Here is a 26,814-nt window from a genome sequence, read left to right on the forward strand (position 1 = left end):
TTGTGCAATGACGCGTCCCATTGAGAGGCTTACTTAGGTTCACTCATATGCAACCACCAGGCAATAAGATTATGCTATGATACCAACTGTCACGGACACATCCTGAAGCATGTGTTGAGAGGGGTCTATGTGGCGCACATGATTGTGCAGCTCAACCATGCACAAGCCTGATAAGCATTCGATGCTAGAGTAACTCACAGATAGTCAAGACTGAGGGTTACCCCTTTTGCACACAGTTGAATCCTCGAATATGTCTAAGATGAGACTAAGCACACATGTCCCATGTCTTGAGACTGGATAGCTAAATACACCAATGGGACGAGTAATCAGATGTTCCCACGACCAAGCATCACAGTGTAGTGCTAGGACGTGGTATTTGGCAACCTCTTTTCTCAACGGTACCACGTATGCATGCTCCTAATGCAATACGTCTCTAGACCCATCCTAAAGTTGTTGAGAATCTACGATGCACCCTTAAGTGTCGTCATGAACTGGCCCTGGTATTGCACCAAGGAAGTTCCTAGCTGATAGTCTGGAGACTATGAGGAGTGATGGGAACTCATCCCTCCCTAATATAATGAATAAATATTTTCCACTAGAACCAAAAGAGAACATAGATCTAGGTGTGAACTTCTCCTAGGCATAACTTCTAGCTCGGTGCCCCGAATTAGACGTTCAACCACTCTATTTGATGTGTCTCGAAATGTACTAAAAGATCGAAAGGCAATTAGGAGGACCCGACTCATGATTGGACCATGCGTTGACTTTTCTTGGCCCGTGATGTTTGGATAGATTTGGACCTTTCACTTGGCATATATAAGTTCACTTTTGGGACCCCGTCACACCTAGCTAGGTGACCATTATTATTATTATTATTTTTTTTTGATAAAGAGGTGGCCATTATTGTTAATTTGCGCACAGTTAAAAACACTAGCTTAAGCATGCATATATTCAAGATGTGATTCTGCGTCAAAATTTGGTTTTCTCTTTTGGTGAAGCCTTATTTTCCAATTTTGCAGATCTTTTTTTCTTTGGAGACCTTAAATAAGTTAAATCTAGGTTTGTGGTTGTATTTTTCAGGTGGTTGTTGCTTCAAGCTGATTCCTTTTGATCTAGTAGCTCACTATCAGTGGCAAATTAAGCCATGGGTTCATCCCTTTCTATCTGTTTCTCTGGTTTGGCTCTATATCTTACTTGATTGAGACCAAGGCTCTCTCCCTTTATCTATTCCCTCTTTGGATTGCGGGTTTGGGTAGTAACATGGTCAGGCCACCGCCCCTTTGTAGGGCTATGGGTGGGGCATTCTTTTATGGAATTGCTAATCTGCCATTTGTGTCGTGGAGTGTAATACTGCGCGATTTGAAGGCTCTTGAGTCTTTGCTTTGGGAGATCCAACATGGCATTTGGTTGAGTAAGATTGTAGTTGAATCGGAGAAAGTGGTGGTGGGGTTTCCAATGTAAATTTGATGCTGGTGTTGGGTGTTTGGTTCAGGTGGAGTTGGGTTCAAGATTTTCTGGATGTTCAGTACTTGTACGTTGTGGTTCCAAACCGAAAATACTGATAAGTAAATCCATCACTCTCTTGATCAAATATAGTATAAAACATTGATATAATTTGGGACCTAGGATCAACTCAAAATATCATGATCAAATATAGGATAAAACATTGATATAATTTGGGACCGTGCTTGGGATCAACTAACAATATCATAAACATACAAATCATACAAAAGGGAATATGTTTGTATTTTTGGTATTACTGTCAAAATCTAACGGAAAAGTAGTAATTCAGCATTGACCCTTATTTGTGTTTACCAAAGGTTTTAGAGACATATTTTATAAAAACACGTAAACAAACTCAAAATCGTTAAGACATTTATAAGTTTTAGATTAGGCTAATTTTTTGTAGATGTGATATTCTAATTTTTCTAAACATTGTCACAAATAATAATAAAAACCAAAAATTTATAAACTTGTGTAATATAGTATCAAAGTAGTGAAAATGAACGGTTCACAATTAGCCAAATTTTGTAATTTGTTGACTACATTTGGCAACTTTAGAATTTTTTTATTTTTTTTTATTATTTGTGTCAATGTTAAAATAGTCATATCTACAAAAAATTAACCTAATCTAAAACTTATAAATATCCTAACTATTTTGAGTTTGTTTATATGTTTTTATAAGATTTATCCCTAAAACCCTCCTATTTGTGATAGCGAACTACATACAACAGTGACTCACAACAGTGGCTCGAAAAGACCCAACCCACAATAAACTTTCACTAAATTTCAAAATTGATATATTTGGGCATTTGGCCAACTATAACGAACAACTACCGTGCATAGAAAGCTCGTGCTCTACGATTTCATATGGCTTAATTTTTTGTATGCTGATGGTTAAATCAAAGTATCCAACCATACTATTGTATTGTAAATTTGATTATGTGAAAAGGACCTGGTTTTTGTGTTATCTATGAAAGTTCCAAGTTTCAATCTCACTCAGACAACCAACTTACTGCTTTATTTAACACTAGACATGTCATTTAAGCTCTCTGGCTGCTCTACCAAAAACAAGTCGGAGCGGTGCGGAACTCGAATGGCTCAACTATTTTGAGGAAGTTGTGTGCTTTGAACTGTTTGAACTTTGAAGTGATATTCAATAACCTTCAATTATAGACCTATCTCTTAACTCTTAACATTCATTTTTCTATCCACTTATTTATCTTTTTTATTCGTTTTTGGAATCTATAAAATGTCAACTTACTATAGTGACAACATGAAGGTTCTACTCATCAATGTCTAATGTTGTACCAGAATCTTAGTATTGGCTCGGAATGAAAATTGAGTGAAAGATCTTTACATGTACCCACGGATTAAATCAATAATTCAAAAATTAAATTACAAGTATCACTTAATCCGAGAGGTATATGAAACACAAACTTAAGTTTTATATGGTTCAGAAGAGTTACTGGCATGGACCAAAGTTTGGTTCTTCAGAAATCTGTACCACATGTACCAGAATTCGTACACCATCTCATTGAACAAATTTTTATAAGTCGGAGCAGAGAAGAAAATTTTGGAAAGATGCGCTTTCGTAGCTGTCTCGGTATTTCATTTCAAACATTCAATACAAGACATACAGTACTACAGACTACACCCATTAGCCGAAAAAAATAAAACAGTACTACAGATTACACCGCTGATATTCCCGTAATCCCGTTTGTCAAAACAATATTTCAGACACTTCCATCGTTTTAAATCTTCAAGCTAATAATATTTAAGAGTTGTAACTGACAATTTCCGACTCCTAAATTTCGGGAGTTCAACCCCAACACAGCCCCAGTCAATCTCAAATGGATGAAAATTGAACTACATTGACATAATAAATAAGAAGTGTTTCTTGTATTAGTCACCACTGTCGTTTCAATCTTATTGAATTTCATTAACATACTGAATTAAGGGTAGATCTCTAAAAACTGTATAGAAAGAGATATATTCATTGCCAGTTCAGTTTATTATAACAGTGGCCTCATTCTGAGATCAGTTTATCTCGCTTGTCTATGTTTACCATCACTTCAATTGTAGGCATCCTGCTTGACACAGACGCATCATGAGACTGTTAATCTGTTATGCGGTTGGTCCTAAAAATTCTCACATGATTTGAGAATATATTTTAAGTCATACATGCACTTCAACAAAAGAAGTAAAATACAAATTGAAGAAACAAGGATACCTGTGATTCTTTATATGCTTGAAACAAGCTACCCGCCAACCAACTCATTGTTCAGCCTGGATTTGGAAGAAAGAATATAGGAGCTCTCTTTATCTCTTTCAAAACTTTGATGGCATTACCTTGCAGCTGACTGGAAAATGGAACTACAGAAGAAACATCAAAATAGTCTTGTCAACGTCAAGGCCACACAATCTTGAGTATTCTTGCTGTAACTTGTCACGAGTCAGCGTCCTTGAAATAATACTGTTGCCATCTTCCAGTAACCCACTAGAAAAGACCGGCAAATTTTCTTTGTGATGATAATGTGGATACAGAACTTTTATAGTTAAAGCAACTGGAATCCTTGACGAGAAAATGCAGCTATCAAAAAGGCATCAGGGGCTCTTGTGTATAGGATGGATTCTAGATGAGCTAGTATCTGAATCATGGCAGTCCGTGTCTCTTCTGAATTGGTTACTTTTTGAGGAGTACTCTCCAGCTTCTGCTGCATCAAGCTCACATGCAAACTGATCCTCCTGAATAGGTTCCATTCTTGAATTGTTGAAAGCTCTCGAGGTATGCCCATGGTCTCTATACAAACAGTCATATGAATGTGAATCAAGAGAATCCATGCCATAGGATTGGATGGCCGAACTGAACATGGGCTGCATTACGTAATTCCTCTCCGGGGAATCGCGCAATGAAATCCTACATACGGGACATGTAGAATGCTGCTGCAGCCATGTATCTATGCAGGCCACATGAAAGAAATGCTTACAGTAGGGCAGAATGCGTAGTATGTCTTTCTTTTGGTACTCAGCTAGACAAATTGTGCACCTGGTCAAACCAGCATGCAACATTCAGGAAGGAATTCAAAACTATACATTAAGCATATAGAAAACAAACAGATGCAAAGATGCGTATTTAACATGACTATTGATATTTTTATATCATTTTGTCAGGGTTGGTTATAATTATGCCTTAGCCCGCATTTTACGGAACTGTTGAATGCACATTGCCAAAAAGTGGGGAGGGATGAAAACAAAAGACAATATTGAATTATTCGCCGACCCTCGAACAGGAAGCCACCCTTTTCTTTCTTCTTCCAACGACAAATCAAGCTGAAACACAGGAATTTAAGACCTGAAGGGAACACTTCCAATGATAAGTGTCTCAAACCAATCCATGAAGGACTTATAGAGATATTGGTTCGGAGTTATTGTGTCTAGTACACAAATGTCAACAGTGATGGATTGAGGAACAAACTAAATGACTGGTATACTTATTATTCTATTTGTAGTGACATTATAGTCCTCATATGGTGCCATGATGTAGAACATAGAGTCTATAGTTATTGTCTAGAGAATTGCTAGCATCCTACCCATTTAAAGGGGTAGGACCATCCTAACCCAATAAAAGACAATACTTGTAAAACTTAATACAATTCTAAAACCAGTAAAACTCAAAGTCTTTTCAGTCTTCACAGCCATCCTCTCCCTCTTGCACCACCACCACCGCTGCCACTCTCTTGTTTTTTAATTTCACTTCTTTATTCATATTTCTTATTTATTCATTTTTTATTTTTATTCTCTTATTTCTCTCTCAACCCCTCTTCTCCCTCTCCACACCACCACCACCACCACTTGCCAATATAAATGTCTCATACATCTCATACATTGTTAATTCCGAAATTGAAAGGTGGGACTCTAATTAGTTTAATTGCTCTAAATTTAATGAATGGTTTTCTTTAGTTGTGCTCTTACTATGTTTTGTTTTTAGGTTTTCAACTCACTTGAAATTGTTCAAAATATAGAGGGTTATTACTTTCAAATATATTGGTTCTTGTTTGGGTAATTCACATTTCAAATTGGTAGATACCTTAGTTTTATGCTATGCTTCTATGTTCTCCTTGTAATTTCAAATGAAAAATGTTGTATGGATTAAAAAAAAAAATTGCTGGATCGGAATCCGGCGGCCGGAGAAATGGGTAGCTGGCGTTGGTTGGGTGCTTGTTTGAAAAAGAGAGGAAAGTGAGTCAACTCAGATTTGATTGTCTTTTTTTCTAATAAATGAAGTAGAACCTTTACATTAGGTGAACAAGTAATATTGTTTTGCCTGTAAAGGGTTAGGATGCTCCTACCCCTTTAAAGGGTAGGACGCTAGCAATTCTCTATTGTCTAATTGTTTTTAGTAAATCCAAGTTTACTAAAAACAAGTTATTTTCGTTTTTACTATTTTAGCATAGTTTAGAAGTGTCTAGAAGTCTAGTTTATGAGTTCTAGTAGTCTCATATTATGATATAGATAGGTTAGGAAAGTCTGTTTTAGTGTTTTAGAAGGATTTTAAGATGATTTCACGAAGTTCTCTATATAAAGAATTTCCTGGACGAAAATTGTAATCAACTCTTTAATATTATTAATAAACTTATATTTCAATTATCTTTTTTATTGTTCCATTGAACTTTTATTATCGCTTCCGCTACGTCATGCCACCACTTACTCACTTTAGCAAGAGTACCCAATAAAACAAGAGTGTCAGTTATCGGTCTTCTTCTTCACCTGTACAATCTTTAAAATGTGTTCACAATGGGATTTGTACAATCCTTTGCACCATGATCCCATTATAAAACCTTGGGATATGTTTAATTCATGTATTCATTCAGGAGTACCTCTTACTCTTTAGGCTCAAGCGCGCCTTAAGCGGCCAACGATTAAGGGTGGATGCCTTCAGCAATGAGAAAGATAGCTTTTCCAATATATATATATAAAGAAAGACTTCTAAGTGTCTAATGAGAAAGATAGCTTTTCCAATACATATATATAAAGAAAGATTTCTAAGTGTCTAACATTAAAATGGCAGGTGCATATATAAATATCCCATATTAAAAAAATCTGAAATCCCTCTTCTAAGGTATTCGATATAGCTCCTATAAAACCTCTGATTTGAAAATATAATTCCCAGGTACTCAGAGTAATCAAGCATGCTCAAATTTGAATTATTTGTCATTTCCCTTATACTTCTGTATAGAATGGATTGGATCTTGGATCTAGCAGAAGAATATTGCAATCAGGATGTCTTACTACTTAAGTGCTTAAATAGTTAAGACTCTTCATGTGTGTTTTAATAGCGTTAAATTGAGGCTTAAATTTACAGGTTAGTAAGATAGTTTGGACCGTTACAGATAGAGTCATACTATTAACTGATAATGCTTCCATTTAGGAATTACCGAGGAAAAAACCGAAACAATATGCTAAAATAAAATTTCCAGTAAATATATACACACAAAATATTCAGGGACGGAGTCAGGAATTATATTAACAGTATCCAACCTATTATCAGAATGTCAGTCTAGAAACGGACTTAAACAAGACAATACTAGCATTTCATATTGTAAAAAAGTATAATACATCAAAATTTAGAACAAACTGTCATAACCCGGAATTTTGTCAATGTTTAAAGATATAATACACCAAAGTAAGACAATGACTTAAAAGGTAATTCACTTCATGTAAGCAAACTGAATGAAAAAAACACTACGACATATTTTTTTTCCAGAAACACTCGTACACCTATATCATCCCTTCTTGAGACTGCCCCTATATATTTGAGGAAAGCTAAGAAGAAACCATTTAAGAAGCACAAAGTGAACCCTCTAATAGCCAACATTTTGTGGATACTCATGCCTTGGGAATCTAAGGGGCCATTTGTTTTTGCCTCTTATAAGACATCAAGGTCTTATTTGATGTCTTATAACCTCTTATAAAAGGTGGACCACTGATTTTGGACATTTTTTTGGTTTGTTTTTTCCCTCTTATAATAAGAGGCATCCTACTAAAAATTTCTTATAAGAGGCTCCAATTCTATAAGTACCAAAATTGACTCTACTTCAATTCTATAAGTCTGATAACTTAAAAAATGACTCAAACGCCCCCACCCATACACCCTTCACCCCCATTTATCTCTTCTTCCCTTTTCACTATCTTTTGCTTCAAATAACTCCACTGCCCTAGCCGCCACTCACCCATCTAAATAACTCCACTGCTGCTCCACCACCATGCTATTAATGCAATTTTCTAAAACCAATATTCTAATTATCAAAATAGATTTGAAACCGAAAATCAAATGATATGCTTATTTAAAATTAATCTATTCAAGTTAAATGTAATGTAAAGCCATATTATATTTGTCAAATAACCATATATATGATGTTGTATGTTTGTTTTTTTCTGTTTTTTTACAAGTGCTTATAAGACGAACTTAAAATGAAAAACAAACCAGTTTATAAGACCACCTTATAAGACATGGTCTTATAAGACCCTCTTATAACTTAACCCCAAAAAACAAATAGCTCATAAATGGTTAAACAATTTGATATAAGTTGTTGGCGGAAGCTTCAACAACGGTAAACATCAATTAATCAATTATAATTAGTAAAACAAATACCTAAATCTAGGCTTAAACCTTCAACAATAAAAACACTTCTTTTAGAACAAATATTTAATAAAAACCACCTAAGTTAGCCTAAGTTAGGAGACCATATCTACAAAAACAATTTAATTTCATAGGCCAATTTAATTTATAATTTTTGAAAATTTATAGAATTTCTGAGTAAATCTATTATGATCTTTATTAGTAATGTTGCACAAATCTCCATATGAATTTTTTTTATTTGATCAATGGTACAAGTACAATCAATTAATAAGGGTGATTTGTATATCTTGCTACAGTCCCAATGAGGAGATTTAGTGAACTACTATTTGATACGAGTCGTTCTAATACCAAACTGTCACAACATACAAAAACCAACCCATATACATTGACTACACTTGTAAAAACTAATTAAAAATAAGTAAATAAAATCGTACATTGTCATATGAGTAAAGCAAGGAATTAAGTAGGGCTAGTCATTGAGCCTAGTAGCATGCGAGCAACTCGTACTCGGCTCGTTCTGGGCTAGACTCAAACTCGCTCATTAAATAATATGAGTAGAGTTTGAGCATATTTTAAAACTTGAGCTCGAAGTCTCGAGACGCTTGCTCATAGCTTGCATTTTACAAAGTTTTATTAACACTTAATTAGGATAATTGTTTATGTCAGTGTGTTGGATTATAAGAACTCAACACATATTGTTGTAATTATATAGTGTACAACTTGTAATAGTTGTTAGATAATGGTTTATTGTGTTATTAGTGGACTGTAGTTGCATTTTAGTATTTCGTTAAATGAGTTTAGCAAGTTATTTTGGTCTTGAGATAAAATTATGTGTCTATTTGTGCTCACTTATCTCTAGCTTGTGGTCGAAGTCGAGCCTATACACAAAACAAGTCAAATCAAACTTTGGAACCTATGATCGAATTCGAATTTCTAGTCCAGAAAAATAGATATCTAGACTCGTTGAGCTACTCAAATACTAAACGAGTCGAGCTTGAGCACAAAATAAAGCTCAAACAAAATTTGAGCTTGACTCAAACTCGGCTCGAGACAAACATGAGCCAAGCTTGAGCACCCTAAAACTCGACATGAATAGCTCGATGACCAGCCTTAGAATTAAGACCAAAACAGATTTATCAAAACGGTCTAGAACTGTCCAAAAATCATGCAGTCACATTGGCATATAGAAGTTTCAGAATTTTAGCAGTTCCAACAAGTGTTATAAAAATCACCCAATACAAAAAGTACTTTGAGAAATCACATAAAATACACTCTGTATCCAAACAGTAAAAATCATATCTATATTTTAAGTGTCTCAAAAATATCTATATAATGAACTTCAGATCACTGAATTCTATTAAGTCTAACAACGGGAAACATAAATTTAAAATTATGGTTTTTAAAAAATAGAATATGTTGATTTTATATGTACATGCAACAAACCAAACATAATAAAGTTCAACCTAAGCATATAATCATATTGTTTACATTATAAACTCACATTGTAACTAAACAGAAGTTAATAAAACAGAGAACTGTTTAGTCTACCTACTCACCTTTTTACAGCGAAAATCTCTCTCAAGTTAGTGTTTTTTGTTGGAGAAAGACATTATAATTAAAGAAACTCGGAATTAATTTCCACTTAGAATTTTAAAGCCCTAATATCACACTTTTTGGGTTTCTAATGGGTCTCAAAAACGATTAATGAGTCTCAAAAAAGCCCAAGATCCTATGCTGACTTGTGGGCTAACTTTTAAATACAAAATACTCCTTAATACAACTCTACAAAACTCGTAAATGATTTGATAATTATTTTATAGCCAAAAGATTTACAAACAACTGAAACAAGTTATTAAAAAAAACTTAAAGCTACAATTATAGAATTCTATAGCATATGGCGGTCATTAAATTTAAGGCGGTCATTACATATTCGGTACCCAATTTTCAAATAGAAGGGTGAAGACCAAGAGCCAATTCTCCCAAACACTATTTCAACTTCTTGGCCGTGAAATTGATCTTTGGAGAGTTCCAGAGATTGGGTCGTTGTTGACGGCAAATGCCCCCATGGAAAACTTCCTTTTCAGTGTTTTTTTTCTTTTCCTTTGCTGAATTTGGGTTTCTAAGTATAATTTAGTGAAACTGTCCTTACATATATTAAATGCTCATTATTATTAAGTGTTCACAACAAGCTAACAGGTTCTGTCTTAAGTCAAAGCTGGGATGGAATTGAGTAAACCATGGACCAAATGCCACGGATGTGATCAAGCACACGATTTTGGTGTATGGAGCATGTTAGGACTCGACTAACTGCAAGCTAGTTTCCTCTTTACAGGAGTAGGAGTAACTCTTAAGTATTTCATTAGTAAATACCACAAATTAAAGTTACCAAATTGTATTACATCAATAGTTACATACTCCACACATCTCAAGCAAAAGTATCCGATAAGTCCGTAACCACACCAAGGGGAGGTGAAAAAGAAAATAAAGTACAAAACAAATATCAAAGCGACTAAAACAGAGTTACCATTTTTTTTTTTTATTTATTTATTTATTTTATTATTATTTGGGGGGTGGGGGGGGCGGGGATACAATTAGTGAAGAATACAATCCAAATAAAAGAAATAAGGTGATATACAGTACCATTGTTCACATCTATGCTGTCTTTTTTTCCATTTATTATTTTCCTTGGATTTTGATAATTGCACCATGAAATCTTGAAATTTGCAAGCCGCAACGCTTACTATTTAATCTAATATATAAGTACTAAAATTGGATATTTACAGGGGGAAAATGAAATCCAAGTTAAAATTAAGATAAAATATTCGAAAAAGTATTATTGACTATTTACATTAATATGATAGAATTCCACACCTAAAATGTCATTGAGACCCTCTATCTTATACCCATTAAACACACACATGAAGTCATGAGCACATACACACACAGAACTGCACGAAAGCACACATAAGGGGGCATCCACATCGTGTGTGCACAGACATTAGTATCTATCAATAAGGGTTAACATGTACATCGAAGAATAAGGAACAGAATAAAAAGTTAAGAACTAAAATCATCGAAGTTTTGTAACAGGGAAAACTTTATACTTCTACTCACACCCACCCCTAAGGCCCTAACTTCTAGGATGTAATTATGTGCAAGGAGCAAGTGACAAAAGGCTGGTAAAAAACCAATGAGAATACAGTACAAGCTCATAAGGTGTGATCCTTGTAGAAGAACTAAAGCAAGAAAGGCAAAGAATCCTCGAGCTACCTGTCTGAAAGACAAGTTAACATACTTTACTTCATTAATCTTTAATGTTATGCTGAATGAGAATATAATGAACCAGAGCACACATTAGTTAATTCTGCAAAGAGCTTAGCAGAACAAATACAAAAATACTTAACACTCTATTCAGGAAGTTTGGTCTTCATATTCTAAAGATACCACTCTTTACTTCTATGTCCGAATGTTATTCAATGATTGTTCAATATGTAACTGTGATTAAATGACAAACAATGGTTCTCAATGTCATCCAACCACACAAAAAACACTCTTTAATACATTATTAACTTCTCTATCTATTGCAGTATTGCACTACCTCTAAAACCAAAATTCCAATAGAAAAGCGACAAAATCAAATACATAACTTAAAAAGAAGAAAAAAAAAACTTACTGAGAATCTTCTCCAGTTGAGAAAAACTCGTCACCAAATTTCTTCGTAGGAAAGGCGGCTACAACAACCGGCTCTATCCCATGTATCCGCCGTTCAATCTGTCCCATTTCAAAACCAATATCAATAAGTTTAAAAATTGGGCTACTACATTTCAAAAATAATAATATTAATATGACTAAAGCTAGTGTGCATCAGGAGAGAGAGTGAGGAATTGAATCTGGGCCACTCATATAGGCAAAAGTACTGGTGTATTGCTACAAAAAAATACTGTCCAAGGGCCCTCGTGCCTGCGCACCCTAGACATCCTCTATTAATAATATATTTTTTGTTAAAAAAGTACTTCAATTTCCAACTGACCAATTAGTAAAGACAATATTTTTAACAAATTTAAACTAAAATTAAAATCAAGGATGGAAAAAAAATATATATACCATGGTGAGATCAGATCTTCTAGAAGCAGCAGCAGCAGCAGCCGTAGGAAAAGAACGACGTCTAGAAGCATTCAATTGAATCCGAGCACAAACAAGTCTAGAACAAACGAATACAATAAACATAGTACTCACTGCAAATCCTATTGCTGTCATTACCCAATTTACCCCTGAACTAAACATTATTTCCCTCTTTACTTTCTACCTACTAATTCTTAATAAACCCTATAAAACTTATAACCCTCTCCTCTCTCTCTCTCACTCACTCACTCCATTTGGTTAAGTGGTGAGGAGGCAGAGAAAAGAGTAAAAGTTTAGAAAGTGAAGGTGTGACGTTGGAGGTGTATTAATGAGTGGGGGTTAATGAAAAAGTTTACTAACAGTCATGCGTCGTCAGTTTTGGAAGGATATAATTCTCTCTCTTTTCTTCTCTTTTGACTTTTGTTCTTTTCTATAGGAAAGATACTGTGCAACAGTCGCACCATAAAGATTAAACTCATCCACCCAAAGGTCTAAGACAGTTGAAGCAAGACTATATACTGAAAATCAAAAACCAAAAATTTTAACGTTCGATTAACTTGAGTATACCTAACAAAAGCAGATAACAAAATTTAATCCCCTAATTTTGGAATTTAGGAGCACCCTGCCCAACTGGTGGTCGAATCACGCTTCCTCCTAAAACTAGAGTCTTAACCTTGAAGCGGAATAGCTTCAACGTAGACTGATCATCATCTCCCGATTTAGGAGTTCGAGGTGAACCGAGACTTAAACTTCTTCTCATTGTTTGGGCTCTCGTTTCATTCAACTTTTTCTTGTGTAATCGCGTAGGCAATTTCTTGATGAACTTTGAGAAAGCTTTTGCTCTAGCATCTTTTTCTTCTTTCTTATTGGATTTCTTGGACAGATACTTTTCTTGAAGTTCCGAAACAACTTTCTTGAACAAGTCATGACTTTCAAAATAGAGATCGTCCAAAAACTCTAGAAGAATGCCAATCTCTGAATCTTCATTTTTGGAGTCTCCATTGTAATCACTGTGAAGGTCCTCCCAAGGCCTTGGAGCATATTCACCACCTGAATTAATCTGCGCCGTCTGAAATGACATATAGTTTGAATCCTGCTTCTGCTCTTGTGAGAAGACTTGGTATGGAGTAGCCGTGGTAGTACTACTTGCCTCTTCAAATTGTGATGCTACTTCATAGCCATTCCAATAACCATATCCATATGCATAGCCATATGTAGATTGCTGATCATAAGATCCCATTGGAGGTAAGAATGATACTTGGAGAAATTGAAGAGACTTGAATCAAAATGATTTTATTTATGCTTGGTAGTTGTTGAAGGAGAGACAGAAATGTACGTTGAGATTGTTTTGAGGAATAAGCAATTTTCTTGTGTTTATATAGCACTACGAATTTAGCTATGTCACCTGGCCTTTTGCTTGGCGCCTTGACTAATCAAACTTGCTAGATTTGCGCTGTTTACGTACCGCGTTTCTGTCTTGTATGGAGAAATACTGAAATAGTCAATAGACTTAGTAAGAGGGATACTGTACAAGTGTACAACTAGAAATTGTATAATTACTCACCACAAGTTTTCCTATAAAGCATGGCCCAAAATATCACCGAGATATCCGATATCTTGCCGATATATCTCGGTAAATTGGTACACCGATATCGATATTTCCGACATATATCCACCGAATATTGAACCCTTTTTTTTTTGAGATATATCGGAATTTCCGATATGAAACTTTATATCGCCGATATAATCGATATTTCCGATATAATCAATATATATCAGTTGACTTTTTGACCATTTTTAAATATAAATCCGATATTTCCAATATATTTCCGATATTTCCGATATTATATGTCTGATATATCCGATATTTCCGATATTTTAAATAGTTTGGACTGGTCACCAAAAAAACCGATATATCCGATATATCTCGGTTTTTGGGTACACCGATATATTAACCGATATTGAAATTTTGGGCCTTGCTATAAAGTGCCGCGTCACATATTGAGAAATTAACATGTAGATTAACAAACGTTCATCCTGGATTCACGGATGATTTAAAACTGATGACAAAGTCATATGATTGAAAACTTGTAATTGAACTGGTTGTGTTTGGTTCGCAGAATTTTGTTTCAAGTGGAAATAAAAAACAAGGGTGATTTTGGACACACCCATAAAAACATAAAAACACTTTTGTATCCTAATTTTAAAATAAATAAATAAAATTGGTTAAGACACATTTAGGTTCCTAAATTATCCTTTATTTTATTAAGTATATTTAGCCACAAAACAAAACAAGTGTTTATCCTTCAAGCAAATAAAAACCCTTGGCCACTTATTTTTTATTTTTTTTCGGTCACTTTTTCTATCCCCGCCCCACAACTATACTAAAAGAATTAGAAAGAGTAAAATTGTAGAATTTGGGAAAACAAAGAAGTCTTCCTCCTCTCACTCATCACCCATTAATACATTTTTTCCTCCTTGCAGCTCCTTGTTTCGCTTGAAAAATTTTCAATTGGATATATTTATACTAAACTCTTTTAACCCTTCTGCTGAGTTCTATTACTTTTAACTGACATTGAATTTTTCAACAGTGGGTTGGTGATTTGATAAATAGTGTTTGAGTTTCATTCTAATGTTTTGATCAATTTCTCTTTGGTTCTTAATAAACGTATGAGATTTTCTTTTTTTTCGTTGAAATTGGGTTTGAATGTCTCAAATCTGATGGTGTTTTTATGAACTTTTAATGGAAAATTTTACAAATTGCTTGAAGTACTAATAATTGTTTTCCCCTTGAACTTGAATCTGAATTATTAAAGTTGCTACAATGATGAAGAATAAGTAATTGCAATAAGAAAAAGAGAATCAAATTTAAAGCAATTTCTAGAAGAGGAAAAAGATAATTTGTTATTTGGGCATTCTTTTACCTTTATTAGAAGTTCTCTTATAATGGCAGTGTGCTGCAGTAACATAAAGATTCTTCAAGGGTCGTTTCCAGAGTATTACTTTTAAATTTTTTTTATTTGTTGTTTCCTTTTGGAATGGATCTCTTGTATATTTGTTTTTTTCTCTTTTTTTCCCCTATTGGAAATATCCCAAATTAATTTGGGAGATATTATTTGATTGAAGGCGGTTATTGGGGTATGGCAAAAACTTAGTTAGTTATGGGGTACAGGAATATTTTTATGAGTGTGTCCAAGATCACCCAAAAACAACTGGAATTGAATTCAAAAAACTCATTTAACAAAAATATGTTTGGTTGTTATTTGAAAAGTGGAAAAGTCTGTTTTAATTAAGTTATACTTTGACCATTGGATCAAGGTTTGCAAAACACCAGATCAAACATTTGACAAAAAACCCAATCTCTTCTAAGTATTCTCCTCAAAATTGACCTTTTGAAGAATCCATTTCCCATTTTTCTGTTTTCAGGAGTTAACCAAACAGTCAGGAGAAGGATTGTACTTTCTTAGAAAATATTTTATTTTCACTCATTTTCAGCAAACCAGACGTAGCCTACAAGTTTTACCAAGTGAACTACAAGTTCCATACTTCTAGCTATGAAAATGAAGTATCATTAGATTTGACAACTAGATTGCTTAAAGGGTAATTTCCCAAGTAGTAACCCATAATGCCAATTTGTTCCCAAGTAGTAACCACTTCCAATTTTGACTTTTCAACACGGTTTTTGACATTTTTGCCCTTCAAATAAAAACTAAACAATATTCTCTCTCTTCCTACAGTCTCTCTCCTCTTACACTCAATCATTGATTTTTTAGTTTGTTTTTTTTTTTATTTCTTAAATAATTAAAATGACTAAAAATATAATAGATAAAAATAATTAATAAATAATAAAACAATAAATTTAACACAATCCATCTTCATTCAAATAACAAAATTCATATTCTTTGCAAAATAATAAAAAATACCTCATAATAAAATTAACAAAAGATATATTCCATTAAAATGATAAAATTCATATTCTTTTCAAATTTATTACATCAATCAAACAAAACCGAAATTCTAAATCATGAAGTAGTTTCATCAGTAGATGGGATAATTATTAGTCAATGTATAACAGTAAAGTTGCTGATATACAATGCACATGAGTTTGTCAGTCCCTCACTATGAATTTGGCGGGAAAACTGTTAGGCGGGAATAATTGAGCTGGAAAACTGTTAGCGAGAAAACAATTAACAGTAGTAAAATTGCTGATATACAATGTATGTGAGTTTGTCAGTCTCTCACTTGTAAGGTGACAAAAAACATAATGAATTGGGTGGGAATAATTGGGCGGAAAAATAGTTAGGCGGAAAAACAACAAGATATCTCATTTTCTTCTTACATTTCTTATTACTCAACTCATTTCCACATAATTTCTTTTATTTTTTTTTCAACTTTTTTTCTTAATCCTTCAATTCTCTTATTATTCACTTTTCCCCATTTACCATTTTCATTATACTTACATTTATCTTCTTTATTTGAATAACTATTCCCTCACAACCAATTATATTATCTATTTTAAAGTTTTTGTTCATATATAATTCACATAGAATAAACAAATATCAACTTCATATTTTAGTTTGGTTGCTTGTATCTTCATAATTAATCTACAAAAATTCATTTTTGTTAGAGATATGAAAAAATCAGTTCAACAAGATGTAAAACTCGTCATTTAGTTTAGCTACACTTAAAAGTTGTACAACAAATGAAAAAAGGTTTTACCTTTGTGTGTTTGGATACGCTAAAACCTTATCATAGTTCCAAGATGTAAGAAAGGTAAGTTGTCAAGTAACAACTTTGTCAAAAGGTATTTCCAATCTCTTTTTTTCCATTTAGTAGTTTGAAGACGTTCAAAATTGAAGGGTAAATTATTCAATGGAGAAAAAAGTCCTATGTGATAAGTTGAATTGACAATGAGTGTTGGATATTTGATTGTGGAGAAGGTGTTTTAGAAGAACATGAAAAACGAACTTGGGTTTTTTTTTCAATACATTTTGTGTAAAAAATTTCTTGCCTATAATGTACGAATTTGGTAGTTACTTTCAAACAATATATCATCTACATAATGACGAATCTGTTTGTCACTTATATATATTATTTCTTACATACCAAATATATATATATATATATATATTTTAAAATACTTGTTTTTTTAGCATAAATATCTCTGAGTTTTAATTTATTGATTTGTGATCGAGTTATAAACTGATAAATATATTTGTCATATATAGAAAATACTAGTTGAATATTGAACTCGTGTTATTTAAGTACATTTTGGGCTAAGTATATTTTGGACCTTATGTATACATCTGATAGTTACTTTTGAAACATATCTCAGCAACTTTTATAATTTTGGGTACTGAAATGGTGATTATTATTTTATTTTTCTTTATTAAGTTTCGCTAAATGATTCTGGTTGAATGTTGAACTCGTGTTTTTTTAGTACATTTTAGGCTGGGGCAGGTATTTATCTTTTGGATTTAGTGCACATATTTAGTAATTATTTTCGAAACATCTTTCAGCAACTTTTATGATTTTGGATACTGAAATGGTGGTAATTATTTTATTTTTTATTTTTTTCAATTAAGTTTCTATAAATTTTAATTTATTGATTTGTGATTGATGATATTGGTTGAATGCTGAACTCATATGTTTTTAGCACATTTTGAGATAAGTATCTTTTGGATATAATGCACATATTTAGTAGTTACTTTTGAAACATCTATCAGCAATTTTTATGATTTTGGGTACTCAAATGATGTAGGTTTTTTATCTTTATTTTTTTTTTATATTTTTCAAGTAAGTTTCTCTAAGTTGTAATTTATTGACCTGTGATTGATGATATTAGTTGAAGGCAGAACTCGTGTTTTTTTAGTACATTTTGTACTAAGTATCTCTTGGATCTAATACACATATTTAAGTAGTTACTTTCAAAGCATCTATCAGTAACTTTTAATATTTTAGGTACTGAAATAGTGATATCGATGATTATTTTGTTATTATTCTTTTTATTAAGTTTCTCTAAGTTGTAATTTATTTACTTGTAATCAGTGATATTGGTTGAATGTTGAGCTCGTGGTTCTTAAGTACAATTTGGGTTAAGTATCTCTTGGATCTATTGTATGTATCTGGTAGTTACTTTTAAAACATATGTCAGTAACTTTTGTGGTTTTTGGAACTGAACTCAGTTAATTTTATTATTCTTTTTATTCTTATTTATTTTTTATTTTATTTTTAAGTTTATCTACGTTGTAATTTGTTAAACTGTGAGCGAGCTACATACTAAGGAATATGTTCACAATAGCAAGCAATTGCAAAATGACTACCGGGTGATGGCGTCAAAGTTGAAGACAAAACTGACCAAATCAGCCGAGGATGTGCTCATCTTGTCGAGATATACGAGTAGACCTTTCACAGTGGTAAGGGCAAGTGAGCACGTTTACTATGTGCAATCAGTGGATCGTACTGACACCGTAGACCTTTTGGAGAAGACTTGCACTTACGATTTCTTTTAGTAGGTTGGTCTTCCTTGTAGCCATGCTATGAAGGCAATCAATGACGGTAAGCTATGTGCATATGAATTTTGTATGCATTGGTACACAAAAAAAATGATGATGGATACATATAGGAAGAAGTGGACGCCATTAAAAGGAAAAGAACAGTGGGTTTGGGTTTATGATGGCATCATTGTCCGTCCACCTTACAAGTGAGAGACTGACAAACTCACATGCACTGTATATACGCAACTTTACTACTGTTAATTGTTTTCTCGCTAACAGTTTTCCCGTTCAATTATTCCCGCCTAACAGTTTTTCTGCCAAATTCATTTGTCTATTTTCATCTTATAAGTGAGGGATTGACAAACTCATGTGCATTGCATATCAGCAACTTTACTGTTGTACATTGAATAATAATTATCCCATCTACTGATGAAACTATTTCATGATTTAGAATTTCGGTTTTATTTGATTGATGTAATAAATTTGAAAAGAATATGAATTTTATCATTTTAATGGAATATATTTTTTGTTAATTTTATTATGAGGTATCTTTTATTATTTTGCAAGGAATATAAATTTTATTATATGAATGAAGATGGATTGTGTTAAATTTATTGTTTTATTATTTATTAATTATTTTTATATATTATATTTTTAGTCATTTTAATTATTTAAGAAATAAAAAAAAACAAACTAAAAAATCAATGATTGAGTGTAAGAGGAGAGAAAAAATTGTAAGAGGAGAGAAAAAATTGTAAGAGGAGAAAGAGTATTGTTTTGTTAAAAACAAAACTCAAATACGTCAGCATCATGGAGACAGGGAGAGAGAAAAGTGTAAGAGGTGAGAGATTGTAAGAGGAGAGAGAATATTGTTTAGTTTTTATTTGAAGGACAAAAATGTCAAAAGCCGCGTTGAAAAGTCAAAATTGGAAGTAGGTTACTACTTGAGAACAGATTGACATTATGGGTTACTACTTGGGAAATTACCCTTGCTTGAAACTTGTGGGTCAGTCAAGTGTTCCTTGATTTGGTCTTTTGACCTGGCGCATACTATTTGACGACATACCAGGAAGCAACATATATATAGATTGGCAGACGTGTTGAATATTTTCCATTATATATGATTGATAAAACTAGGATTATGGTGTGAAATGGTTTTAGGAGCACTAGATTACCAATAAAAAAAAAAAGGAGCACTAGATTGATAAAGCTAGCATTAAAAGTATTTTACTTTATTTTATTTTACAAATTTTGCATTTGATATTTTTTTTAAAGCAAACTAGTTTATTACTTAATGTAGAATTCTATAAAGCGGAAATATTATTATGTTTGGGTATCATTATATAGGGACTCACTCTCCTTAAATAAAGAGTGAACTAATTATCGAAAAAAATAATAATAATAAAGAGTGAACACATACTCAATGTGGGTCTAAACCACATACTATAACTTATATATATATATATCAACACTCCCCTCAAGCCGAAATATACAGAGTCAGGCTTGCAATTATAATGTCAACCCCAAAAAAGTACTCCCCCTGAAGCAAATACAAAGATAATAGTTAGATAGATTCTCCATCTCCAATCTCCAGCTAAAAGCAAAATCTATGATCGAACACCTGGTAAAAACAACAACAAAGCTCCGGGTACTTATGCCTTGGTAGCTCCACAAACAAATGCTCCTCAACTAAAGGTAGTCAGGTAGCTTGAGAACCAGGGCAACACACACTTGAAAAGTTTGACCAATAGGACGAAAAATGGTCGAGTTAGATCCATTAATCAATAACAAAGACCAATCATAGCATCAAGGGTGATGTATCCAAGTATATCATGAACAACTTGAGGGGATGCAAACAAACCAACTAGAGATAACTTCATCCAAAAAGCTAATTTTTTAGCACATAACAACCAGTGGCAAAGCCAAGGGTGTGCAAGGGTGGGCAGCTGCACACCCTGAAAAATTCCCCAAAAAAATAATAATAGTAGTTTGGTCGTTGGGTATTTTGTTTTCCTAAGGTGTAAAATTTTGCTATGGTGCTGCTACGGTGCTATGCTACCCCAAATGTCTTACAGTGTGATGGTTTTCAATCACTTGTTTTATTCAAGATTGACTAATTGGGCTGGGTTTTTACTAACTTGAGAGCACCTAATCAAAACTTCTAATTAGAAACCAAAGAAATCTCCCTCTTCTACTTCGATCAATTCTTTTCTTTTTATTATTATCGAAAAAAAAATTATTTTCTTTTTATTTTGCAAAACCCTTACTCAAAAACTCACCTGTCAAAAGTGGCTCGTGTAATTGATCATTGAAAAGCTCTAATCTCTCGTAAGTTCGTCTTCTTCCTGCAATTTCTATTATTTCCACAATCACTAAATTCATAAATTTTAATGAACAATTAATACTCTTCATTCCCAATTTGAAAATCTTCAATTTAAAATGGAGATGAGTGGTTGAATGATTGTTTAGTAACATACATTGAGAATGAGATATGATAACTGTCAAAACTCTTGTTTACTCCTACTTAACTAATTAAACTTAAACAGAAGTAAACGTTATAGTAATTTACTCTAATGTATCAAAGTTATCTGCTCTCATGAATCATGCAATAAATAGAGTAGAGAATTCGTTCCACTCCTAGTCCTTTAAACGTAAGTTTTTGCTAGTTTAATCGATACTAACAAAACGAATGAGAGTAATGAATTGAATTATACTAATATGGCAATTTAACTTAAATAAGATGTATTAACTTATTCTATGATAATAGAATATTGAAATGTGAATATGGAGAAGGGATTAGGGAGATTTGAATCCACTTGATGTACTCCTAATAGGCTAGTGTAGGTTATTTCTATCCTAATCAACTAAGATTAAGTGTTGATCCTTAATTATTCATAGCAATCTCTGCCAACTAATAATTAACATGTGAGGAAGTCCAACCCATTCTCATGGTGAATCAACTATCCTACTAGAGTGAAACTCTTAAACACAATAATCCTACATAACACATCAAGTCTTCATCAAGCTTCATAAAACCCCTATAATGGAGGTTTAGCTAGAAGTCATTAGACTATCATAAACATATAAATAAGAATGAAACATAATGAAGAACAAACTTTCTTTTATTAATCAAATGAACACTGAAGAACAATAACTTAACTTAAATTTAATCTAATAACTAAGTCTAAATCCTAACTATCTAGCTCTAATTAATTATCTCTATCTAAGTCTAAGTATCTCTAAGTATATTGAGAGTTATGCCTTAGTCCTCTTTATATAAGAGAGGCTAGGTCTAGATTTTCGTGCATGAGCTTTGGAGCCATGTTTTGGGCCCTTAAATCAAGCCAAAAACCTAATTTCATAAGTCCAAAAAGGGTTTCTCTACTGAAAATTACTGCAACAGACTTTTCATTTGCTTCTGCTCCTTTGATTGGGTCAAGGCCTAGATTGTTAGAAATCTCTTTCCGAGCCGGTCGTTTTGACATATAATAGGCCCAATTCTGAGGTCTGAGTCCAAAGATACGGCCTTCGAAAGTTCTGTTGACTTTTCTGCTCTATTTTTGCTAGCGTTGACTTTGACTTTTCAGCTTTAACCGGGCTTTAAAAAGGCTTTTTCTCCTTGAATTTTGGCCTTTAATCATAGAACTTTTTAGCAACCAACCTTTGCTCTTTTATCTCGCAAAAGTGACATGTTTATTCACATATTTGACTCCAATGCCTGAAATACATAAATGCACGTAAATAGTACTAACTCATATTTATTATACACATAATTGGTCTAAATAGGGGTGTGCATGGGTACCCAATTATCTGAACCGGAACCGGAACCGAAATCGTTTATAGCGGTTCTGGGTCCTAAAATGTTAGACCCATTTAAAGTGAGTCTTCAAGAACCGAACCAATAAATAACCGAAACCGTTAGAACCAAATAGTAAAAAACCGATGGGTACCCGAACCAAAACCGGAACCGATTAGTATGATTTTGATATATAAAATTTAGTATTATATTACACTAAATAAAGGCAAACCTAAATATTATTATTATATATAGTCTATATTTGTTAGGTGTAAAATTATACTAAATACATATAATATTTTGCATAATAGTGAATGTGTGTTATTAAATGCATCTTTTATAATATTACATTAAATATATATATGTATTATAAATATTAATAATAATGTTTATGTGTCGACGTCTGCACTGTCTATATTAACTAATACATGAATGTGTACGTGCTTGATATATTACATGTATATATATATATATATTGGATAACGAATACCTGCAATGCTAACTAACAATTGTGGTACATGTGATATTTATTCTATATATGACGCATTACGTATAGTATAATATACACATGTTCGATTTAAAATATATACATACGTATAATGTATGAGAATGTATTTAAAGTTTTTAGATAACTTTTAAATACTATTATTGAATTTAGGACCATTACTTCTTATGAGAGGACAAAAATATCGATGACAAGTGTTATAGTCGCCGTAAACCAACTTTTATATCGGTTATATAACTAAAAATAATAATTTTAACACTAAAAATGTATAACCCGAGAAGGAACCGAAGCCCAAATCGGAACTGACTTAATTAATGGGTATGGGTCCGGGTTTTCAAAATATAAGAAAAAAAATAGACCCAGAATCGAAACCGATAAGAACCGACCCAGAACCGACCCATGAACACCCTTAGGTCTAAATGTAATGATATTAAGGGGTTAAAATTATAGTTTTGGGACCTTATCAAACCACCCCCAAACAGCATTTTGCTTGTCCTCAAGCAAATATGAGAAATTAATATAAGTGACCAAAAATGGAGTTCTACCTCAAGCATTTTGCTTGTTTCCTACTTTATTATCAGATATCTATACATTTCACTAGCAATGAATATAAAATAATCAAGTCGAAATCTAAGCTAATACGTACATAATAATCAATCATCTACGAATAAACATATATACAATGAACTATGCTATGAAATGCAATAACAGATCCGTTTTTGAAACTTTGGAATATCGTCCTTAAGTAGGTCTTCACATATATGTCAAGACAAAAACCACTCTGATTTTTCCACTCAAGTTTCGCTCACTCCAGTGCGAAGTGGGCACACTTTACCTTATAATCTCAATGACACACAAGGAAGTCGAAGTCGATCAAACATATCTGCCACTTACTATCACACTAACCTATTCCTAATTAAGCTAGAGGTCTTTATTAGGTGTTGCGGAGATTAGGTGATGGTTTAAGAATGAAGAAAATGGATATTCAAAAAGGACAAGTCTGAGATGATAGAGTCTTCATATTATGTATCTAGAGAAAACCTTATTCTTACTTTGCTTCTACACCTTGTTTCCATCCTTACCTTTTTTTTTTCTTTTTCTTTTGGCTTTTGACTCCTTTGATTTTGTTTTTGGAGTTTTTTTTTTTTTTTTTTTTTCGGATGAAAACTTTCTTTTCTTATTTGAAGCAACTAACAAAGGTTTTTCTTGGTTTCAAAGGTTTTTCTCATCTCTATTCTCAGACTCATTCAAAGATGGGTAGGTTGTTTTTTATTTTTATTTTGTTTTGTAAAAGGGTAAAAGATTTGCGGTTTATGAAAGGCTAAAGAAAGGCTCAAAGGGGCGGCTAGCGGAAATAATTTCATATGTTTGAATTTCTGGCTATATCGATCCAGAAAGGGCCTAAATTCTCGCTTAGGATATGGTATAGTGATCAAGCAAGTGGATGTGTGATTTCTGTATTCGGAATTTACTTCTCCCTTGTGTCATTTCTCAAATATTTCACTCATATAAGGCTTTAGACTATATTCTCATAGGATTTGTTATATAAGTACTATAGCCTAGATTTCAGAAACTTACTGCCAAACAATCATAGATACTCATACAATATATTTATAGAAAGATGCAATGATTATTACCTACATATTAACCTAAATTTCTAAAAGCTATTCTAATATAAGAGCTAACGTGAAATATCTAAACTATTATCATCATAGAGAAAGAAACAATACCAATATTCCTAAGTGTATAGCATAAGTTTTTTATTTATATTTATTAATTTTTTTTACTATAAAACAAGTGCATATTATACATGTATTATCCTAATAGGTGTCTTAATTTACGCGTGTTTCTATGTCACCCCCAAACAAGAACATGTTTTATCCTCAAAGTATTAAAATAAGAAGATTAGAAAATACCATGGAAACGCGTGAAAATTGAAGAACACCTACAAAACAAATTTAAAACATACTAATATAGATAAATAAAAACTGACGCAACTCTATATGAGTTCCACCCGTTATGGGGTTAACAAAAAGTAAATTGCTTGGGACATAAGCAGACACGAACAAAAATAAAAACTTACCTCATATCCCGCATTTACTCGTCATCCTCCTCCTCAATAAAGAATTGAGGTTCCTTGGCATCCTGCCATGCCATGATAATTTGCTAGGCCTCACACCATTTATCATCTACAATCACTAACCAGTCAAGCGCCACTTGGTCGGATGGGGTGTAAGGGGCAACCCAATTAGGTTGTAGTCTCCACCCCGGCCAAGTCATTGCACGGAATGAACGTATAATGCAGTTGGTGGGTCGCACAATGTCAACCCCAACCCAATCCGTGAAACGGGCACAAAAATCCGGAAAGAAACATAGCATTATTCGACAAACTAAGACAGGCATAAGAAGATATTTATGCCTCATACTATGAGCTCGGGCTAAACTAGAAACTAAGGTATGGGGAAAGTCATAGAGCATACGTCCCATGGCTAAAGCAAGGAAGACGTTGCAAGTGGCGTCATTCACAGAAAAAAAACGCCATTCCCCTAATATGTTTAGCATGATAAAAAATATCACCGTGCCCACGTTCAATGACAGACTATAAAGGGCTATGTTATATTGCTCTTGGTCCTCTACACGAAAAATTCCTGCCCCATAAGTCTTGTGAAAGTACTCATAGTTATAAAGGTATACATTATTAGTCAGATAGCCCCATGAGTTTTTAAGAACATGCATAGGCATTTTCACAACAAAGGTAACCAAAAACTTGCTGAACTCCATTGTCATAACATTAACTATGACAGAGAACACTTGTTCTCCATCTAGTCAATAAAAGAACTTAGAATTATTATAGAAATATTCAGTAAGTTTAGGTGAGTACGAGTCATCAAGACTTACTAGTAGATTCTGCCATCTTGACTGCACGATCCTTTCGCGGAACCATCCTCCATAGGTCTCGCTCCCAAGAAAATCTTCGAAAGACTGCTCTAGTATGACATGGGGAGGCTTCATATCACACAACATACTCTAGAACTACTGGAAGCAACCTAGGAAGAACCTATAAAAAAATCAGAACTGGAAGTGGCTGCGGAGGTGAAGTGCGTGGACGCGCTCAACTTTGTCTATGGGAAGGCGCGGGCGCGCTCTTGCCTTGCTCGAAGTCCAGTGAATTTGGGGCGCGCGTGCTCTGAGTATAGGCAAAATAGAGGGCATGCGCACTCCGAGTATGAAGGGTGTTATGAAGTGAAAATTCAAAGGCAAAGTGAGAGGTGTGATGTGAAGTTGAGAGTGCACCAAGGATTTATAGAGAACTAGTTTCTAAGTTCCACAAACTTCCCAACTAGTTAAGACAACATGATGGAAAAAGATATTTCTAAAGCCAAAATAAGACGCATGCTCCAAAACCAAACCAATAGCTTTTTGGCTGGAATTAAAATAGCAATCATCTAATTATGACTCCTTGAGTTTGCAACAAACAACACTTACTAATTCTAACGACACTAATTTAGCAATATTCTCACATAATTCAATCATTATCAAGCAGATGATAATAATTAGACAAAAAATACGTGGATATGATTATAGGCATTTCTAAATAAATAATTCCACCCCCAAACAAGTTGAAAGGGTGAGGATTCACGATATAACACATAGCATATGCCGGAAACTAAAATAACTTCAAATTAAATTAAAATCATTTGACAATTACAGAATTCAAATATTAACTATTTAACTAACAATTCGGAGACAA

The 26,814-nt window shown here is 33.3% G+C and overlaps 1 protein-coding gene across 3 annotated transcripts; it reads right to left on the reverse strand.

Annotated features, from left to right (window-relative positions):
- Positions 1-3,374: 3,374 nt before the first annotated feature.
- Positions 3,375-12,720, reverse strand: LOC147482744 (uncharacterized). 3 transcript variants are annotated; one of them, XR_015203690.1, is made up of 4 exons: positions 12,248-12,639; positions 11,817-11,914; positions 3,734-4,549; positions 3,478-3,590 (listed from the first exon to the last, which is right to left on the reverse strand). XR_015203690.1 is itself a non-coding variant. In XM_086575780.1 (3 exons), exons 1-3 carry the CDS (start codon positions 12,425-12,427, stop codon positions 4,108-4,110), a joined length of 720 nt encoding a protein of 239 aa, XP_086431906.1. In that variant the 5' UTR covers positions 12,428-12,720; the 3' UTR covers positions 3,375-4,107. The 3 variants fall into 3 exon arrangements, 1 of the variants encoding a protein (XP_086431906.1); XR_015203689.1 differs by having other exon boundaries at positions 3,478-3,641; XM_086575780.1 differs by having other exon boundaries at positions 3,375-4,549; positions 12,248-12,720.
- Positions 12,721-26,814: the final 14,094 nt, after the last annotated feature.

The sequence above is a fragment of the Coptis chinensis genome, chromosome 8 (genome assembly GCF_015680905.1).
Source record: "Coptis chinensis isolate HL-2020 chromosome 8, ASM1568090v1, whole genome shotgun sequence".
NCBI lineage: Eukaryota > Viridiplantae > Streptophyta > Magnoliopsida > Ranunculales > Ranunculaceae > Coptis > Coptis chinensis.